At 42.2% G+C, this 22,171-nt stretch overlaps 2 protein-coding genes across 3 annotated transcripts in view; one reads left to right on the plus strand and one right to left on the minus strand.

Annotated features, from left to right (window-relative positions):
- The window catches only part of LYSMD2 (LysM domain containing 2), a 43,011-nt gene extending 30,992 nt beyond the window's left edge, over nt 1-12,019 (plus strand). The window contains exon 3 of the mRNA XM_083183907.1: nt 11,416-12,019. Within this exon, the coding sequence (XP_083040033.1) occupies nt 11,416-11,461 (46 nt within the window). The 3' untranslated portion in view covers nt 11,462-12,019. The remainder of the gene's footprint in view (nt 1-11,415) is intronic.
- A 6,465-nt stretch (nt 12,020-18,484) lies between these two features.
- The window catches only part of SCG3 (secretogranin III), a 31,949-nt gene continuing 28,262 nt past the window's right edge, over nt 18,485-22,171 (minus strand). Inside the window, exons 10-12 of one of the 2 annotated variants that reach the window (XM_083183905.1) lie at nt 21,911-22,042; nt 20,297-20,377; nt 18,485-18,657 (exon numbers count right to left, since the gene is read on the minus strand). In XM_083183905.1, coding sequence (XP_083040031.1) covers nt 18,539-18,657; nt 20,297-20,377; nt 21,911-22,042 — 332 coding nt within the window. In that variant the 3' untranslated portion in view covers nt 18,485-18,538. The remainder of the gene's footprint in view (nt 18,658-20,296; nt 20,378-21,910; nt 22,043-22,171) is intronic. The other variant, XM_083183906.1, reaches the window with a different exon arrangement.

Raw genomic sequence — 22,171 nt, forward strand, 5'->3', positions numbered from 1 at the left:
ATCTTTGAGAATCTCAGATTGTTCAGCCTTTCTGTCCAATTTTCTCTGTCCAGCCTCACACTCATCACACAGTGATTTCTTTTGGGCCGAGGCAAACAGCTTATCGCAAGACATGCATCTTGTCTCTATAAACTTCTTTTTTGCCGTTTTTCTTCTTATGAACTGTATCCGTAACAGGCACACTATGAAAACAAAGCTACACTAAGTATCTTGTTTAAAACAAAAAAACTAATGCCCAAAAACCAAAGGGCTTACCTCACTGGGGCATCAACCGGCTTGTGGGGAGAAGGTGGATCCATAATGCTCTCAGCTTTCAGTGCTGTAACCTCCAGAGAATATCCAGAATAGCTGCACATGTTTGTTTTTCTGGCGTTTCTTTAAATAGGGCGCCATAATCCTTTCCTTGCCGCTTTTCCTATTCAGGATGGCCAAGCGGAACCAAAACTGCTTCCCCTTGTTTCCGCGGGGAAGCATCTACTGGCGCACCTCCGGCGCTTCTGGGCGGAAGTGACGCGGTACGCGAACTTCCGCCCCTTCTGCCTGTACTCCGGAGCGCCCAGGCGCGGCTTCCAGCTCGGTCTGTCAGCTCCTTCACCCGGCCACTGAGCAGGCGTCTCGCCTGCTATACTGCCGCTGTGTACCCGGTATGTAACACATTCTCCATGCTTTACCACATAGCGTCCATATTTACACATGGCAGGAATATATGCATAAGGGTAGTAAACTGACCTTAGCATCTCCTTCTCCCCGGGGAGCCACCCCATCCAGTTTCCACTGTATAGAGGTAACCCTGTTTAAAACAAAATAACAACCTACTCTGTCCTTCTCTAAACGGAGACAGGAAAAAAGACACAGAGGATAGCAAGGAGGGGGCTATTATACCCAATGTGGGCGGTCCTAGAGAAAAATGTCCTGTCTGAATCTATGGGGGATGGGAATATCCCAGTGTTAAGGCTGCCATGGGGATCGTAGAAGAAAAATAAATGACAAAACAACACAAGAAGGCACTGAAAGTGTAGTATGATTTTATTTTGTTGGGTCATATGATGTGCACTTTTATTGGCTGCTATCATAATCTCTCTCAACGTAGCTGTCACTTGGTTGTACACAAGAGACAGGAGTAGCAGAAGGTTCTTCTAGCAGTGTAGTTTAATACAGTACGCAGTACAGAGTATAACAAAGCCATACAGCATATATGGACTTGTATTGTATTTATTTTTATTTTATTTTTTTTATTTACCTGCTTTATTTCTTGGCCTGTGCTCAAGGGTCATTTTGACAAATAACCCCTTCCTTTTGTTTTTATTATTTTTCATTGTCCGTGTTCTCTCACCAGAGAACCCTGGCCTTGCCAGATTGCTCAGCACACAGCACTGGTGCACTGTGTGCTGATCAATCTGTGGTAAGCAGTATAGCTCAGCATGGAGACTCTCTGGCTCCGTGTGTTTGGGGCAGTAGAGGAAGGTTCTGCAGGCAGATGCATTTGGGTCCTTGTTATGCTGCTCTGGCACTGTGCAGACCCCTCACCTCTGGGCCCTGCAGTACCTGCACCCCTTCAGTTTTGAAACTGTCTATTAGGGTGATACATAGTTTGAGAGCAGACAGATCATCTATTGCTAGTTATATATTTCTAATTTACATAGTTGTTCAGGGCTATTTGCAAATAAAGGTCAAATAAGTGTGATGCAAGGCCGCTCTAGTGGTTTCCTATGTGACATCCCATAGTAATGTTTGGCCCCCTGCCAAGAGCCCTCATGTTCCACTGCCTGACATGCAGAGATACTCATCTGTTGGGTTTTCTCTATTGTGAATTGGGCGCTCAATCTCCATCTGTTTTATATTTTTATTTTTTTTATTTTGTGCAGTTACAGCTGTTAGGAAATCGTCTTTATATATTTTTGTTTGTCTGTCATATAAAGGTTCAGACTTTTCCACAAGTTCATCTATTATAAGTGTTAATCTACATGCCTTGCCGTTTATTTGCATACTAGTTAACATCCTGTGAAAAGGAAGGAATGACATATCATTCATGTCAGCGCTGGCGTGTGTGTGTGCCAAACGGGGCAACACTGTTGGGCGCCATCTAGTGGTCGCCGTCCTGCAAAACACGTGAATTTCCTCCATAGAGGTGAAAGGCAGCATTTTCCTTTTATTATATAGGACATTTTATATTGATGCGCTATACATTTATTATTTAAACACATTGAGGGATATCTTCATAGGCCACTCCCTTCACTTAAAGAACAAATCTGCTGATAATAAAGGAAGTTCCAATCTGATGAAGCTTTCTAAAGCCAAATTGGATAAATATCTGGTACTTGCTTATTATGCAGAGCTGAAGCAGGGTACAGACTAGATCCAGCATGTCCAAACTATGGCCCTTTCAGTTTTTGTGAAACTACACATCCCAGCATGCCTTGCCATAGTTTTAGCATTCCCTAATCGCAAAACTGTGGCAAGGCATGATGGGATTTGTAGTTTCACAGCTGGAGGGCCATAGTTTGGACATGCCTGCCCTAGATGATCTGTTGCCTGATCATTTGGATCGAAGCAACATATCTTGTACATAGTCTAATGTGAACCCATAATATGTGCGCCCCCGCATTGATGTCCCCCCTGCAGCAGGGCCCGGACCTGGCATCGGCATTTGTGTATGCAATGGAAATCGTTGACAATATTGCATGTTTTGCCAGTTGTCTAGTGTGTACTGAGCTTGCAACGGCCTATGCTTTTATTGCTAAGGAGTGTGACAGTGATGTGGTTAAACTTCATCAACTTCACCCTCTGCAGCCACTGCAATACCGTTATGTTTAAAAGCAGGATCATGGGAGAGCATTTTCCTTCTCCTCATGCTGGAACCATCATTTTAAAAAGGGGTGTTGTCTCTTTTTCAAACTGTGACCCTTGAAAGAATAATTCTTTGGTGATCATGTTTGCACTACAGAAATCATTACAAGGCCCAAAGATGGGGAAAGATCTCCCCATACTGGCTCTAATGATATTCAAGACTACCATCATTTTAAAAAGGTGAGTCCCCTTTTTGTTTTCAATGAATGCAGCCCCTTTAATAGGTATCATCTGGTGGTCCCCAGATAATATCAACCTGTTCTTCAGAAAAACATGCAGTCAGTGGATGGGGGTAGGACACTTAACAATGATGGTCTACAACATCTGGGCACATATATATGGGTTCTGGGTGACGCTCCAACATATACACTCAGGCATTCATGTTTGACAGAGGGGGTATCAATATTGTGTGTCTTTTTAGTACATATTTTCAGTTGATCACTAGACTATTAGGGGGGTATTCAATGTCTGTCGAGCTCGGTCGCCGTCGAGCGTTTCATGGAGTTCACCTGAGAATTTAGTTTTTTTTAGCATCTCGGATATTCAATCCTTGGTTTTTTTTCCGCGATTGGTTTTTTTTTTTCTCATTTCGTTTTGCTCGACTGTCGAGATTGTGATCTCGAGTAGCCGAGCTTTTTGGACCCTTTTTTTTACTCGAGCTGGTGGCTGCCAATCATAAAATGTGTACAAACAGAAGCAAATCCTGCCCTTTACCACATAACTGACCCTAAAAATTACATATAAACCAAATCTAATTAATTTTTGGGGGGCCTAGGGGTGCCTTGAAAAAATTCTGATACTCTAGGGTGCCGTGATTCAAAAAAGATTGGGAACCCCTGCTTTAGGCAATTATTCTGGGTGTTTTGCTCACCTCCATCTTGAGGCGTGATGTTTGTATTTTATTGTGAAATTGTTTGAGGTTTCCATCTGTTACTCCTCATACATATTTTGCTACTATGGCCATTATTATAACTTGTTTTGCGAAGGACATAGCAGCGGTGTTGTCAGCATGTCTATTGCAAATGCTGCGTGCATATTTTCTAGCAACAAACATGGTGCAGAAGCACACTTTTCAAGGAGAATATTCTATTGCATTAGCTTTTTTTTTTATAGAAGGGGTCTACTGTTCCTCCACTATACACAGCACATGCATCAAATGCTGTTAAGTACATGTGTTTTTTTCTGCTTGTTTTTTTTATATGATTAGTGAATTCTCTATACTTCTATACTACTCCTTCTATGAATCATCTGTGAATGGGTCGATTACAATTGTTGACTGTATGTACCCGGCTGAATCGGCAGGAGCTGCTGAGTTTGTGCAGCACGGATGGCCAGAGCCTTGGAGCAGGAGACCAGCAAGTACTACGAGGGAACACGAGTTACAAGCCTATTTATAGGCGCGGACATGGCGCGAAGGCGAGTTTATACAATGTTGCGAGTTATGGGCGTTCCAAACGTCGACAGGAGGAGACTTCGAGGATTGACACTTTGAATTGGCGAGATCACGGCTTGCAGGAAAAAATATTTCTGTCGAGCAAAACGTAACCATAAAAAACTCGACTACACGAGGTGAAAAAAATGAGCTTGAATACCCCCCTTAATCTGTATACCACAGAAATTGCTAAAAAGAGATGTGCTTCTAATGCCCAGATCTCCAGTATCCTGGCAGCAATAAATTTGGTGGGACTTTTTTGATGGTGTCTTGTTGAGCTACCATCTTATGCCTTCACTTTATTTGCATTTTATTTAAACATTTTTAATTAAAGAAATAAATCAAATTGGCAGCGAGCACAACATAAACATAGGTTCACTTAATAATGCGGCAAAAGCCATAATCCCAATCCATTGGAGATCAACTAAAGCCCCCTCGATTTATGGAATGGTTTAAAATAAAATTGACTAATATATGAAAATGGAAGATCTAATTTCCATCCCGTCTGGGAATATTTCAAAGTTTGCTAAGACCTGGCTGCCCTGGCTAGAGTTTAAAGACACTCCATTATATCTGTCCCTATTGAGTCGCTCCTAATCTGCCCATCTGGCCACAGGCCTCAATTATGAGATACTGTATTCCCTTTGACAAGTTCTAAAACACTGAAGAATACTTAACATTGATAACCCTCTCCGATTTATATAGTCTCTGTTCCCAACCTTCTATTTCTCTCCTTTTCTTCTATCCTTTTCCCTATCTCCTTGGAAGTGTTCCTCTTCCTTTTTCTTTTTCTTTCCTCTACTACTCCTTTTAATTAATGACTGATTAGACCTAGATTTTTTCTTCCTACTTGAATGTGCAAAAATACTTTTGTCTTGTTTATTGACCTGTTATGTATAGAACACTAGTTGCCCTATTCAGTGACGTTTCCAACTAAATGTAATTTTCCAAACAATGCACAAAAAAGTATTCTTTTGTAGCTTCTATATTTTTATTGATGTCAATTTCGAATTGAAAAAATCAATAAAAACTGTTTGAACAAAAAAAACCATAGGTTCAACCTATTTAAGAAGGTTTGTGGAGGATTATCCACAGCAAATAGCTGTTTAACTTGGCATATTCCCAACGCTGTTAGGAGTTCTTCATTTGAATTCCCTATAATGTTAAGTTTCACTCCTGTACTGAAAAGTAGGGATTAGCGTTGATCTCCGAAGATCGATGGTCATACCCGATTCATCACCGTGTTTGCAGTGAAAATAAATCCCCAAAGTGATACTGCAGCAGTGATGTACCTATCCCTTTCCCTAGGTCTCCCACTTCACTTAGCATACATCAGCTTATACAAATTTCTTCTTTCTTATCTTTATGGAGAACAGCACTAATATTTCCTGATTTATTTATATGACAAATGCAGACCTGGCATTCCAGTATCGATCTCAAATGACCTGCAATGGGCCTTCCCCACTGAAACATGCAGGCATCTTACCAACCCCTATAGCATGAAGGCACTTGTGTATTTAACAATATTTTATAACTGCATTATTTTTAGTTTTATAAGAAGAATTGTGCCGGTGTATGCAGTACCCTTACCCACAGCAGCTGCACATTTTTTTATTTTTAGCTCTTAAATGGAAAATATTATAGAACTACAATATATTATAATATCTAATATATAATGGTAGTTGTTCTGAACAGTTATCTGACTGTTCATTAAAGGTTTCATAATTATTATCCTGAATTTAGTTTTGTTTTTTTTAACCAATAACCCAGCCTGTAAAGCTGTCCGACTACCCAGCCAGACAATTTGATTTAAGTGTATAAAGGTCTTGTGAAATAAACAGCATAAGCCATGTGTAAATGTCAGTTCCCATGCTTTTTGTTTTTAATGCAGTTGGTATTGCAGGATCAAACTTGCTGGATAACATTGTTAATATTTGTTCTAGAACTCTCTCTCTCTCTCTCTATGCCTTGGGGGCATACATTTCACAGTGTAAAGCCTCAACCCTGCAGCAACAGCCAAGAACATCACAACCTCTGTACCTGCCTATTAGGTCATAGTTCCATCTTCTCTTGTCACACAGAAGAAAGGCCCCCATACACTAGCCGATTTTGGTCAGATTTCAGCCAGATCAGTCGGATCTGGCCGAAATCGGACCAAAATCGGCTAGTTTTGATGTCCCCTCAGATCCGATGCGCGGTCCCGTGCGCATCGGATCTGCGTCGGGTGGTCGGACCTGCTGCACGTCCGACCACCCGACTTGGGACCTAGTGGGGCGGCGCGGCGCGGCATTAGAGGGAGCAGGGGGGGCTGGGGGTGCTGCGGGGGACACAGGCGGCATAGAGCCGGGCAGGGGGAGCCGGCGGGAGCTGTCAGTACGGAATAAAAAAAAAAAGCCCATACAATGAATGGGCGGCCTGTGATTGGCTGAGCGCTCTCTCAGCCAGTCAGCAATTGGCTGAGAGAGCGCTCAGCCAATCACAGGCTGCCCAATCATACATAGCAGCAGCGGGGACGGGCAGCGCAGTGGCGGCTATTATATTTTTAAAATACTTGTCAAATGACCGGCCGCTCTCTGATTGGCTGAGAGCTCTCCGGCCAATCAGAGAGCGGCCGGTCATTTGACAAATATTTTAAAAATCTAATAGCCGCCACTACGCGTCCCGTCCCCGCTGCTGCTATGGGTAAGTACACTTCCCGGCCAGGTCAGCAGCGCTGCCCGCCCCCACTACTCCTCACCGCCCTGCAGCTCCCCGGGGTTTTTTTTTACATGGGATAAATCGCATGCGATTTATCCCATGTAAAAAATGGCACATCAAGTGCCAAATTGTATGTGAGCCTCCCGGGGAGCTGCCGGGCGGCTCGCAGGTAAATTGGGTCCGACTTGTCCCTAAGACAAGTCGGCCTAATGTATGGGGGCCTTAAGTCTTTCTAGGGTGCGAGTCTTGCCACTCTACCATTGCTGTAGACGCTCAAATCGGTTTAGTTTGACAACACATTATTACACGGAAACATTACATGCAGTAGCATATGCATATATTGTACTATGTGTCTGACTCAGCTTTGTTAGCTAAGCAAACAAGCACACAACTAGGCAAAACTATGTTGTACTGCAAGTGGAGGCTGGTGTAATAGATGTGCATAGATGTTTAGATTTGGGTGGGTTATATGTTTTCTGTGCAGGGTAAATACTGGCCTCTTTAGTTTTACACTGAAGTTTAGAGTTCAGTTTTTAACACACCTCCGCCAAATCTAATCTATCTGCATATGTCACATCCACCCCACCTGCACTACATCCCGGTTTTGCCCAGTTGTGTGCTTTCTTTGCTTTGCTAACAAATCTGAATCTTGCCCTATATATATGGTTGAATCATCCCCTACTACTGGCCACCTGCGAGCTCCTACTTTATTATATCTTGTCATTTCAAATCACAATTAGCCATGTGCACAGATTGCGGCATAGTACGACCTAATACAACATTTTGCCAATTAATGTATTTCTAAGCAATAACCTTTATTTTAGTGCTCTGAAATCCTGTTGTCTCAGGAATTACATGGAGCTTTTGGCCCGAATTCAATGCGGCCGGCGGGGGAGTTAAACGGTGGGGATCGCCGAAAACAAGCGACCCTCAGCGTATAACCCCCGCGCCGACCACTCACCATATTCATCTTCAGGAGGAACCCTCGCTGTCAGATGACTGCAAGGATTCCCCCAAACAGCGATGCTCGCGGCTAATGCAGGGATCCCGCTGCATTTAGCTGCGAGCCTCGCTGTTTTACCCGGCTGCACACGCCATTTCCACATCGAAGCAAAAAACCCAGCGACTTGGAAACAGCGTGTTCAGGGGTCAGTTGAATACTGAACGTGTGAGCTGTGACAGCGAGCAGACAGCACTGCTCGCTATCACAGCTTGCAAAAGTCATTGAATACACCCCACTATGTATGCTCCAGAATACTAGTAGCTGTTCTAAAGGCCCATACACACTGGGCAATTTTGAGCTGAAAGCCGCTCAAAACACCAAGTTTGAGCGTCTTTCAGCTCAAAGTCGCCCAGTGCCCAGTGTGTGTGGCCCAGCAAGTGAGTGGTGATGCGTGCTCCTGCATCATTCCCAGGAAAGCTGCTCAGCAGATGAGTGACTTTGTGGACGGCTTTGCATATTGCTGCGCTATGCAAAGCCACCTGACCCCCCTGCTGAGAGCGCCGGGCGATTAGCGGCGATGCACGCTCCCGCATCATAGCCGGGAAAGCCATTCATCTGCTTGTATTACCACGTGGCTTCGTGAATGACTTTGCAAAGCGCTGCTTAACTTTTGAAATTGTATCTGCTTTTATTAACCTCGTTTTAATTGGCCTAGAGAATAGTACAGCTGTATGCACATACATACTGGTAACAACACAAGACCATTTACATTAAAGCAGCAGCTGCATTGTAATCTGTGGATATTTCTATTGCATAAATGATGAACTCCCTGTAGGCACTGTCAGCTCTGTGTCTATTGCTACTGCTGTTTATTGCTGTGTTTCTGGAAAGCCCCAAATGACAGATACATACATACATACATACATACATACACTACAGCACCTGTAGCAAAGCATGATGCCATTTGCCTGTGGTTCTGGCTGTGAGAAAGTTCCTGCACTAACATCACTGAAAGCTGGATTGTGGGCTGCTATTAATCTAGAGCAGGAGTCCTCAAACTATCTTGCTCTAGGATCCCATCAGGAAATAAAAATAAATAAGGGACCCCAGCAAGTTACTGCAGAAGGCCATCACATCACATGTGTAGTCAGCAGGCAGCATTGTGGTGGCACAACATGATGGGAGGAGTCTGAAGTAACAGACAATTCAACAGATTTTCCAGACTCCTTGAATCACTGACTGAGATTAGAAAAGTCATCAGCCTGATGGTCACAACATGGAGTCGGGACCCACTTTGGGGACAGGACCCACAGTTTGAGAACTGCTGATCTAGAGACTATCTGCATATAACCATTAACTTAGCGTGTGTGTATGTACAGTATGTATTCAGCTCCGCTGCACTGCAGCCTTCGCCCCAGGTAGTATGTCAGAGCCAGTGTGGGCTGCTCACCCTCTCAGGGGTGGTGGTTGGACTAGGATTATAGTCTTCGTAGAAACGTATTAGACCAGCTACCTTTTGTAATACAAATTTGCATCATATGCCTTTATGACCACGTGATCGCAGATGCATCTACCCATTGGGGCAAATTTACTAAAACTTCTAAAAGTGGGGATGTTGCCCATAGCAACCAGAGTCTAGCTATCATTTCTCCATTGCATCCTAGAAAATGATAGAATCTGATTGGTTGCTATGGGCAACATCCCCACCTTTTCACTTTTAGAAGTTTTAGTAAATGTACCCCCTTGTGTGCTTCTACTGAAAAGAAGAGCAACTAAAATGGTGCATGGCCTACATCACAAAACGTACCAGGAAAGACTAAAAGATCTTAATATGTATACTTTAGAGCAGAGAAGGGAAAGGGGGGACATGATCAAGGGCTTTAACAAGGTACAGGTGGGAGACATTCTTTACAGGAAGAGGAGCAGCAGAACACGAGGACATGCACTGAAACTAGAGGGAGGAAGATTCAGGGGAAATTTGAGGAAGAATTACTTCACAGAAAGAGTAGTAGATAAGTGGAATAGCCTCCAAACAGAGGTGGTAGACGCAAATACAGTAGTACAATTTAAACATGCTTGGGATAAGCATATTGATATCCTTACATAAAAATAAGGATCAAATATGGTTTGAGGTAACATGTTTAAAAAAAGGGGCAGACTAGATGGGCCAAGTGGTTCTTATCTGCCGTCAAATTCTATGTTTCTACTGTTTCGGTCAGCCATTATTCCCTAGCGCTTTTCCAGTTTGGATAGAATAGTCATTGCTGTTTACCATTATCTTAATTATAGTATGTTGGAAATGAGGGGCGAAAGCCTCATAGTACATAGTGTTCACTCTAGAAGTTTTGCCGGGCAGGGCGATGGGGGGCGGTCCGGGGCCACCGACGGCACACTTGTGGGCGGTCCCAGACCGCCGACGTCACTAAAGTGGGCGGGCCGCCAACGTCACTAAAGGGGGCGGGTCCGGCCGGCGACGTCAGTACAGGGGGCGGGCCCGGCCCCACCGAAGATGCCGTCACCACAGGGGAAGGTGCCTTGATGCCGGGGAAGTGCCGGGCATCGCCGTCTAAGGCGGCGCTGGGCTTCCCCGTGCAAGGAGTCGGGCAGGCACCATGCTGTTTTAGCGGGGCGCTGCTAGAGGGGCAGGGCGCATTTTGCCCTTTAAAAATCGGGCAGGGCGCGGTGCAGCGCCCCGCTAAAACAGCCTAGCGGGAACACTAAGTACACATTGTATTATCAATTTTGTAGAATCATCATCCCTTAATTATAAAATATTTTATTTATTTAAATTCTTTAATTTATTTGAATAAATTCTGGCTAGTCAGTGCATAGAACTTGAGAATTGCTGCTCAATAGTTGCAGGGCTTTGAGGAATCCGTACCCCCTCCCTTGTGATTTTCAGCCTCCTACCAATGCAGTGTCATTTTCCATGTCCACCCCGTTCTCCTGTATAATTAATTCCCCCCCACTGCCAAGCTACAGATGCAGGAAGCACGATTGCTGCGATCACACTTGTAGTGTTCATTCTAGCACCCGCTATCTTTGAAAACCCATGCAGTTCCTCTTCCCTGTCTGGGGTGTCGCTGTCTGCTGTAGTGCTTATAGCACAGTGTGGTCTGTATATCAGCACTGATATGCAAACCAGACCTGTGCTAGAAACACCACAGCAGACAGCGACACCCCAGGCAGGGAAGAGGAACTTCATGGGTTTCCAAAGTTGGCGGGTGCTAGAATGAACACTACACTTGTCCTTCGCCCGCCACTTGAATAAGAGGCAAAAGGGGGAAGCAATAAATAAAGTGTAGTGGAGAGGTGAGCAGGTAGGGCTGGCACACTGGCCTGGAATGGGAATTACAGCAATGCTGACCTGCCACCGGTATCATTCAGTGCATTATTTTGTTATCGATTGTGGGTTTGGTTTTTGTCGTCCACTACCAGCAGTCTCCCTTTTTTCTTTTTATTTAATGATTGTATTTTGTATTCATTTTAACTTTAGACAAGAAGAGGAGAACTCCTATGCAACTTCCTCCTATCAGCATTGAAGGAAACGTATGATTTCTCTGTGACCTAAAATGGAAACAAATTGAGAGCCCAGCAAACAGAAGATCTAAGAGACTTCCTATTCATTCAACAAACTCCTAGCTGATATTTTATTACTTTAATTGCACTGAGATGAAATAATCTGTTTTATTTACAAATGTTCAGTGTCCTTATTGTTTTGCATTCACAAGCAAAATCCAGCCATTAAATCATATACATGGCATTCTTTTTTTTTTATTTCAGTCATATCTTGTAGTAGATTTTCTGCAAGATTCATCCTAGTGTGTCTGAGTTACTGTATTTAAAAAAAATAATAATAAATAAAGGGACATTCCTGACAAGTGAATCCTTAAGACTGTTTCTGCCTTGTGGTTGCTGAGCAGGCAGTGTTTAATTTGTTACATGATGTGAATGTTTGCTTATTGCTCATTTTAACTACTGTTCATTTAATGACTTCATTACTTTTAAGTTTTATTTTATTGTTACTTTGAATTTTGCAGAGAGAATACTGTTATATTAGTGTGTGTATATGCTCACTTGAATAAAAATCCATACATTTATGTTGAGTCTAATTTTCATTTTTTTTTTTTTTTAAATGATTACCCATCAAATACCGCTTTAGGCCTACTGATACCATGGGCTTATTATTGGAGACCCATATTCTTCCAATTAAGATACAAAAATATTTTGGACATTTATTTAATAAAATGCAGCACAGGAAACTATTTCCTTACACATACTACTGTTAAAAATAATTAGACTTTCTAGTACATTGAAATAAAAAAATCCTTATCACAGTCAGTAGTCTCATTTAAGTCAAATCATATAGTTTTGTCTAATGGTGCTGCACTAGAAATAGGGGCACAACTGGCATTTTTAATTTAACCGAAGCATTCTACTAAACTACATTTAAAAATGGATATTAACGGGAATTACTGGTCACATCCGTTATTGTTGTAAAGCCATGTAGTCAATTGAGTTTGACTTCTAGAGTCATCGAAAATAACTCCAGAATGAAACTAGCTGCTAGCCATATAGACAATTTTATGAGATTAAAACTGGCATGTCCAAAATGTGGCCCTCCAGCTGTTGTGAAACTACACATCCCAGCATGCTTTGCCATAGTTTTAGCATTACCTAATAGCTAAACTGTGGCAAGGCATGATGGGACTTGTAGATTCACAACAGCTGGAGGGCCATAGTTTGGACATGCCTGGATTAAAAGAATGGCTGGATAATTCGATCCAGTTGTGGCCAGAATATATTTTATTTCCTTAACAATAACCTGTACCGCATACATGACTACACTCCTGCTGTGAGGTTAGACTACCATCCTGCATCCTGCTGTCTTGTGAAGAGGCTGGGTTCTTGATGACATGATTTATTTCAACAAATTTTGCACAACCAGCATGTAATTCCCATGGTGTAAATTCATATATTCACAAAATATGCACTTCAGGTAATACGCTTAACTTTGCAGATCAGATATAATTTTAGGTGTCCTTCCATGAATAAATGGGCCTGTTCGTCAAGCCACACCACCACTCAAGCAGTAGAGTCATACATTGGTGAGGCCGTAGTAGAAATTAGAAAATAAACCATAGATGGTTGTTACTAAAATATGAAATCTAATAGCCGAGGGCATTATAGGGGAGTAACCACATCTTCTTTTTCATGCTCACCATCAAGCATGGAAACATAGGACCTTATTCTGGTTGAATGGATGCTTGGCATAATCAACCATATTTGCAGCCTTGGGTGCGGGGGGGGGTTGGATCGTTCGATGGTCGTCGACCATCGAATGATCTCTCCAGCGCTCGCAGATCTGAGACACACATGAGCGCCATGTGCAGGAAGCGGACGTCAGATGCCCGCCCCCAGCACCTGTGTCATCAGGGAATTTCCACGCCTGGACTTCTGTGAGCGAGTGCAAGATCTGTGCCCCCCCCCCCCCCCTAAGAGAACGTACGAGGGACTGATTAATTCAGAATCACCCCCATAGTTGCAGACTCTACTGGGGTAGCTGTATGAACAGATGTCTGTCTCTGAGCCGTAGCTTCTGTTATGTGCCACAGATACTGCCTATTTTTAAGCAGTCTGATCACTTAGAAAATAGGCTAAAATCTCTACGTTAGGCCCCATGAGAGAGATGCTTTGGGGTAGCCTCTTCTTAAAATGTGATATTGTAGTGCATTTAGGATATTAGAATTCAGATAGAAGAGCTGCTGCCAGAGAAAGGGATGAGACCCAATTGAATGGGATGGGAATTCTTGGTTCAGGTGTTCGTGCATAGTCTTCTTTCTCCAGTTTATCCAAAATACTTTTCGGGAAATAAATAAATATATAGCCAATGAACCTGCCAGTATATTTTGGGATTGTGGGCAGAAACTCACACAGTCACAGGGAGAATATACAAACTCTACACATAACCAAACGCATGACCTCAGTGCTGTGAGACTATAGTGCTAACCATTACATCGTCCATGTTGCCACAATCACTTTGGATTTTTTCCATTTACCCAATTGAAGGAAAATGAAGTAAACTGTCTTCAGGGTCTGCTAATTAAAATGTGTAAATAAAACCACATATTTTTTAACAAAATAGCCACAAGAAAACATATAAATGCACTACAACAAGGCAGTTTTTATATAAAAAATTCTATTGATAGCTATAAATTCACCTTTTACCCATATAAACATTTCCAAAACAGAATTAATTATATTCCCACCAGTCAAGAGTAGTTACCAACCCAATATCGCTATCACTGTTGAGAACACAACTAACAATCCTACTCAACAAGCTCGCTGCCTAGGGGTCATCCTCAACTCTGAACTTTCCTTTATGCCTCACATTCAATCAGTCTCTAAATCCTGTTACATACATATAGAAAACATAGCCAAAATTCGTCCATATCCTACACAAGAAGTTTTCCATGTCTCCTCACAGAATCACAAGTGAAGTATTTAGCTCCACCTGTGGATCTTTTAAAATGTCAGTCTGTAATGAGTGCACCTGTGTACCTGTCAGGTGAGCTGGAAAACGTGAACTGTTGGTAGCTCTCTAATGCTGTGTACACACAGGGTAATTTGATTGCTGGGGATATATTGCTAGCAATATATCCCCAGCAATCATATTGCTCAGTGTCTCCTTTTCATCAGCGATGAAAAGGAGACACTGCTACGGGGCGGAGGGGGAGCGCAGCAGCAGCAGACTCTGCTGCTGTCACTTTGATGGGAGGAGGGAGAGAGCAGCGGCACGGGGCTGGGGAGATCAATGCTGATCTCCCCGGCGCTGACCTCCCGGCACAGCGATCGTCGGGGAAAGCCACTGGTCGCAGGAGCATGCTCCTGTGACCAGCGACCATTAGGCAGTGCACACGGGAGCGCACAGCTGGCGATTTATCGCCAGTTGCGCTCCAAATCACTGGCAATATGGTCGCTCAGCGACCATATTCCCAGCGATTTTACATGAAATTGCACCCGTGTGTACTCACCTTAAGACTGGAGTTGGCTACCCCTGCTCTAATCCATGCACTCATTGTATCACTCATTGATTATTGCAATAGCCTCCTTTGTGGTCTTCCTAAGAAAAGATTCTCACCACTACAATCCATTTTGAATGCAGCTGCGAGGCTGATCTTTCTGGCTAGACTTCAATGTCTGCTGATCTGCTCTGTCAGTCCCTCCATTGGTTACCCGTATTCTACCATATGCAATATAAAATACTTCTACTCACATTCAACATATATCTCCTTGCTTATCTCAAAATATATGCCCACCCCAACCTCTCCGTTCTGCACAAGATCTGCGTCTCTCATCCACACTCATTACTAGCTCCCATTCACAATTGCAGGACTTTCTTTGGGCAGCACCCACCTTAGGAATGCCCTTCCACGCACATTAAGACTCCCCTCTAGCCTCCAAACTTTCAAGCGCTCCCTTAAAACTCACCTCTTCAGGCAAGCTATTTATATTCCAGAACCCCCACATAACCTCCATCAGCAGTCATATCTAATTGCATCCCATCAGGACTGTCTTGCAATCTGGTGGGACTGCCATGCTATGGAATCATATCCTTATGTGTCCCTCCTTTTACCCCTATAGATTGTAAGCTTCCGAGCAGGGTCCTCCTATGTAGGTTTGTTACCACCCAGTTTGTTTTATCACTGTTTCCTATTATAAAGTGCAACAGAATGTGCTGCGCTATATAAGAGAATGTAACTAAAAATAAATAAAAAATATAAATCTTTAGAAATAGATCCACTCTATAGTATAGTTTTTTATGTACTGTAATCGGTGTTGATGTATATTATACACCTTGTATGTATTTCACATAGACAATTCCACACTGCTTATTTTACTGTTTTTTTATATAAATTAAAAGAATGCAAAGGGTAACATCAAACAACACGGCTATAATTAAAATTTGAATAAAGAGCTTAATGTTTTACAGAAGAATCCTTTGTGAAAAGTGCAGCTATGAACACAATGGTTTGGCTTTTATCTTATTGCAAACTACCTTCGGTTCTAGATTAAACAAAGAAATCTACTTCTGCATAGATCTAAATCAATGTCCTACTGCATGGCACAGAGACGATAGTCATGAAACAATGCGATAGCAACTAATAATAGCATCATTTTTTGTAAAGCTCCATTTTGAATGTAGAGTATAAAATGATGTGGAATTTAGTGGCATATAATTATTTTGCACCGATAATAACCAGAATTATCATGTGTGCATTCATATGTTCGGCATACACGGTCAGGTAAAATGGATTTCAGACATTTTATCTAACAGCCTCACACATATCAAATAGATCATGGGCATATGCTCTGAGATATCTTATTGTATGGCCACATTATCAGAGTTTATCCCCTGGAAAAGAGACATTTGCTCATTCTATGAGAAATACAGTGGGAATATCCAGCTGCAGCGCTGCCTGATCCATTAGACTTTCAACGTTAAAAATATTGCACGGTTCAGAATGTCCGTTCACTATTGGGCAGATCGCACAACTAACTTTAAAGTGTATGCCCAGCATAAGACCTTAAAATGTACCCATTTCTTCATAAGAATGGAGGCAGACATTTTTAGCAAAGCATTGCTTGATCACCTCACAAAATGGCTGCTTCTACACCGCTATAAGTAATAAGTACACTTTATCCGATATAACACTGTATATAATATGATAAACCTCTCTCTGCAGTGTAAGTGTTCTATTATTATGGCTTTACCACCAATCTATGGGATTTGCACAAGATGTCCTTCCAAAATGTGATATCAGCAATGATCATGTAGCATAGTTCTAGATCATGTACACTTAATGGAGCCACATTGTTATCTATTTGTATCAGTCTTATGTGGGCTACATAGCTTTACCATTTCTGCTGTAGGATATTCGGATACTTTTGATTATATATCATGAATACATGGTTGTCCTTGCCTTTACTTTCCTTTTTTGTGTTAAAGAACAGAAACATAAGTTTAGATCAATACAAGGTGTTCTGGCTTTGCAGCCACTATGCTTATTAAAATGCAGCCTACTGACCCTCTGTTCTTTAAATGGCTTTTTGTGAGGAAATCTTTGTCCTATCTATTGATGTCCATACAAACACATGGAATGGTCATAAATGCAATGGTTTGTTGTCTAAGAGTTAGACTTATGAAATTTGATATAACAGGTTTATTTACTGAAGTGCACTAGTCACCTGCACATAGTAGAGTCAGTCATCATGTAGGATAACTAATGCTTAGAGGAAAGCTTGTCTGTTCACTATGAACCAGTCACATCACCAAGCCATGCTTTCCTTATTTACTGTAATTCCCTCTCTCTCAACTGTCTATCCCCATTATGATTAATCTTAAATGCTACATTGGGACTGATGTAACAACATCACCACTTCACATCTGCTACACTGCTGTGCAAACTCTTCTACAGACTCTCCAGAATCCAATCCAAGTTACTCAATACTCAATTGCTTTCACTAGCACCTTCGCCCCATGCACCACTGACCTTGTCCGCTTATGTTTGCTTCATGTTTACACTTTTCTGCATCTCTGATTACCACCAGTCGATTCGCACTGCAAAACTTCTCATGTGTTACTCACAATTTATAGGAGACCCTACTCATCCTAACCATTGGGGATGCAGTTCAAATCCCGGTGGTCGGAATCCCGGCGTTCGGAATCCCGACACTTTCTCCCTCCTTGGGTGTCCAGGACACCCATAGAGGGAGAATAAATTAGTGTGCCGAGCATAGCGTGGCACCGGGCCCGCTGCGTGGCAAATGCAGTGAGCCCGTAAGGGGGGGCGATCCACGTCCCCCCCTTGTCGGGATTTCGGCGGTCTGGATTCCGGCATCGGGATTTTGAGCTTCGTGATTCCGACTGCCGGGATTTCATATCAGTCCCAACCATTGACATTACCACCTGTAGACTGTTGTATGCTCTCTAAAAATATTTCCTCTATGCTACACCTATCCCACATCACCCTATACTACTCACTCTGGGTGTACCATCAGCTACTCCACCTCTACTGTGATTCTCACTAGACTTTAAGCTCCCAGGAGCAGGGCCATCTCTCTTCCCCATATCTGTGCCTGGTCACCCTCCTATGGACGTGTTCAGATTTTATGTATGATTTTTATTTTAATACCAACTGTCCGTCACTGCAGAGTTTTGCAGTACCATACCACTTTACTGAATATGTTTCAGTTCATGGCCATACACTGTATTAATGAGGTACTGGTTCCTAGTTTAGTGGTGGGCTGCTTTCTCATGATCACCTGCTACACCATGTGGAGGTAACAGGTGCACTTTAAATGCATAAACTTTCTTCAAGCAAGTAGGAGTCACATTCCCCCTGTCCCAACTTTCAGATTATAGGGAACACTAGTGCCACTGAAATAATCCAAAAGGACCAGGCCATAAACTGCTACTGTGAACAAGTTTACGCCTTTAGTAAATTAACCTGCAGGTATTTTCTAATGGTATATTGGAAAAGTGAGGGTTCCAGATCATGAAGTTTAGTTTCTATATCTAAAGTTTATTTCCAATGGTAGTAAAGAGCATTTCTTCCTCAGAGGCTGCTGTAGATCCGCTTTATTACATTGGCTTCTTCCTTGTCGAGGATTCCTTTTTGTACATATTCGTCTGCCTGCTGGTCAATGAAGTCTCGCAGTTTTGAAGGATCATACTCTGGAAACAGAAGATTTCATAATTACAAATGACCTTTCCTGATGGTCCTAGGAAATACAGCACTTGGTGTATGGGTTATGAAGAATATGGTAGCTACGCAATTCCTTCCAAATCTATGACGTGTACAGAATATTAACTGCACAAAAACATGCTGAACTCTAGTGGTTTGTAGCTTGTGTAGTACTGTGAGCTATCCTCCTTGCTCATTAGATGTACAATGCTGCATCTATTTTTATTCTACAGTACAACAGTAATTAAACATGTTAGGCGTCAGTAATAGTGCTTGGAGAATTTAACAGCCAAGGAACACTTGCTTGAAAGAACTAGTAATGTAATAGAGCATCTTCTAATACTTTTATTTTCAGGGCATTTATTTGTTTTAATATTCTAGTATTTTTCTAACTGAACCTATATTAGACACAGTTTAATCCTATTCATAGTAGCAATAAAAGAGGCAACGACAGCTCTAGTGTTCTCATCTCCAATCTTCAAGTGCCCCCAACAGACCAGGGTTTCAAGATTTCTGTGGTATCAGGTGGGATCATTTTGACCCACCAAATTAGATTAAATTTGTCTGAACACTGAATGGGTTAGTTCACGTTGTGACTAGGTGTGGTGGGCTGATTTAGTTATTTAGTTATAATTAACTTTTTTTTTATAATGGTCTCAAGTTTGGTTACAGATTTTGATCAAGTTATTAAAACACTAATAACTGAAAACTGCCCTAAACAACTCATCTACAAGCTTTTACAATGCATTGTACTAAAATAACTATTTTTGTTATTAAACTAAATAGGTTGAGACCATTCTAAAAGCATGATCTGTCCATAATTATTGAATATAGGAGTAGAGAACTCAAGCAATAGCCTAGATTTACTACCTTGAAATCATCATACCAAAATAAATACAGTAGTACATAAACAGCACAACTTCTTTCATTAGTAATAGAAAGGTAATTTGAGATGGAATGCAGTCACAAGTCGAAATCGGGTGCCGGACAGTTTCCCGACAGTCATTAACCCGATGTCGGCATCCCGACAGTCAAAACCCAACACTCGGGGTCCCGACGGCCACTGGCTATTCTCCCTCGTTGGGGTCCACGACCCCCATAGAGGGAGAAAAGAATAGCTGGCGAGCGTAGCGGGCCACCGTGCCTGCAGTATGGCGAGTGCAAGGGGCTTGCTGTCTGAGTCCGGGCAGTCGGGATCCCGACGTCGGGCTAATGACTGTCAGGATCCAGACTGCCCAGACTCAGACAGCGTGGGGAGTGCAGCGAGCCCGCAAGGGGCTTTGCTACGCTCGCCCCACTGTCTGAGTCCGTTCAGTCGGGATTCTGAAGTCAGGCTAATGACTGTCGGGACCATATACCACACCCGTCAAAATCCTGGTGCCAGAATCCCAACTGGTGGCCACAACAAGGGCACTGGAATCCTAACACCACTACAGATGACGACGCTGGAATCCCAACAACTGGCATCCCAGGGACTGTTCTGAATGCCGGCATCCCATCTGCCATCTCACTTATATATTCCATTGTGTCCACTATGCCAAATCATGGTAGAAACTGCTGTAAGTCATGTGCTCTGCCATGCTCTATATTAGAATTTTAGTCTTTAATCAATGATTCCGGGTTTGTTACCTTCTTTATTTCCCTGTTTGTTATGTGTTTTCAACCACTCAATATTCTTTCTGATTGCTTCTAGATATGCCTCCGCTTTCCCTGAAAAAGAAAAAAGCAGCGATCATTAATAATTGATGTCTGGGATAAAAAGCAGTTTGAGGCGGTATGCTATTTCCAGCATTCATTTAACAAAACAAATGTTCTTCCTCATCTTTACAACATAACATTATTTTAAGAACTTTCATTTACAAGTTGTTTGCTGTGATTTATGTCTTGTATACAGTAAGTGTGATGTTATCATATTTAAGGATATTGCAGGCGCATTCTGGTAATAATTTTTGCTTTTTTCGCTATGTATAAACATAAGCTAATGGCTCTCGCTTGGCAGCGGAAGAAAAAACTTTTTAAGGATTAATAACCTATTGTCATATCTAGTAAATAGATGCAAGACCTCAGTTCCTAATAAACTCTGTTTTAGCTATGTCCAACATGGAGTTACAAAAACAAAAGTGTGCCCGGTCATTCCCCGCTGGGAATGTATAACTGATAGGATAAGACTAGACAGAAGTCACTTGTTGTTATTTGGGCTATAGGGATTTGGTGCTGCATTTTGCAGCCAATTAAAGACGGAAGAAAAGTATAATAAGAATTGTATGACAGGACATAAGCAAGAGAGGACAGACGTAAAATGAAATAACATATGAATGAAAGCAAACTTTGCCATTATCAGATTTAAATGTAATGTTATTAAGTATTTTCCACACATTTCTTGTTCATTATTACACAAGTTAAAAGGCTTATTTATTGAACCCACTCCCATCCACATGTTAATTGTTACTTCCCCGTATGTAGCAGTCATGTGGATGTAGTTTTCTCTGCTGAAGGTTGGCTTTTAGAGAGCACCAGGGCCTGCTCTTCCGCTAGGCAGCTGCCTAGAGTGCTTGTACCAGGGAAGCACCACTGAAGCTGCCTGGCATAAAAATGAAGGATGCCTCTGATAGAAACATCTTTATTCTACTTCACTATGGGGTGGCTACGGATCTTTTAAGATACCACCAAGCACTATGACAGGGCCTTGCTCTCTTGTGCACATATGCCATCTTCCAGAATATCACTGGAAAGGAGGAGGTGCAGATCTTATCTCCGCATTGGTCTGTTTCCTTTAGTTTTACAGGTGCAAACTGACTATTATTTCCACCAGAGTGGGACAAAAAAGCTGTGAGCATTGACATCATGTGGCGCCAGCTGCCTATTCTGACCAGGCATCAACCTGTCCGCGTTCCCAGGGGGACACCTAGCAGATACACTAAGTTTTAAAATTGATAAAATGGAGAGTGCAAAACAGCCAGCTAATCAGTTCTGACCTGCCATGTCACAGACTGTGTTTGAAAAATGTTAAGCAGGAGCTGATAGGCTGGTTGTTTTTCACTCTCCATGTTATCACTTTTGAAGGTGCATCTGGCCCTCTAAGGTGTATTTCCCTAACATGGTAATTTCTTTAATATATAACAGATTTTAAAAAGATATATGCCACTGAAAGAAAGCACTATCTATACTGAGGTAAACTGAATTAATTTGACTTTGGTTAAAAGAAAGAAACCATTATTGATGGTGCAGCCAACGTACTCCCACCTTTGGGCTTCTCGCTGTTTGCAGCTTCGTTTGGCTCTGGAAGCTTTGTAGAATCCTTTATCTTTTCGTATTCCTTTTCCATGTTGGCTGCAGCTTCCTTGGTGCTATCTGAGTCTTCATCTGTTTTGTCAGCTATATAAAAAATGACAGAGCTAATCTCAAAGGAACTTGTTTACTAAATAATTCAGTTCTTGGCAAAGTTTGCACACTTTCCTCTATCCTTTATCTCAGAATATTTAATTTGGTTCCAGAGAATATGGT

The sequence above is a fragment of the Crinia signifera genome, chromosome 4 (assembly GCF_055691185.1).
Source record: "Crinia signifera chromosome 4, ASM5569118v1, whole genome shotgun sequence".
NCBI lineage: Eukaryota > Metazoa > Chordata > Amphibia > Anura > Myobatrachidae > Crinia > Crinia signifera.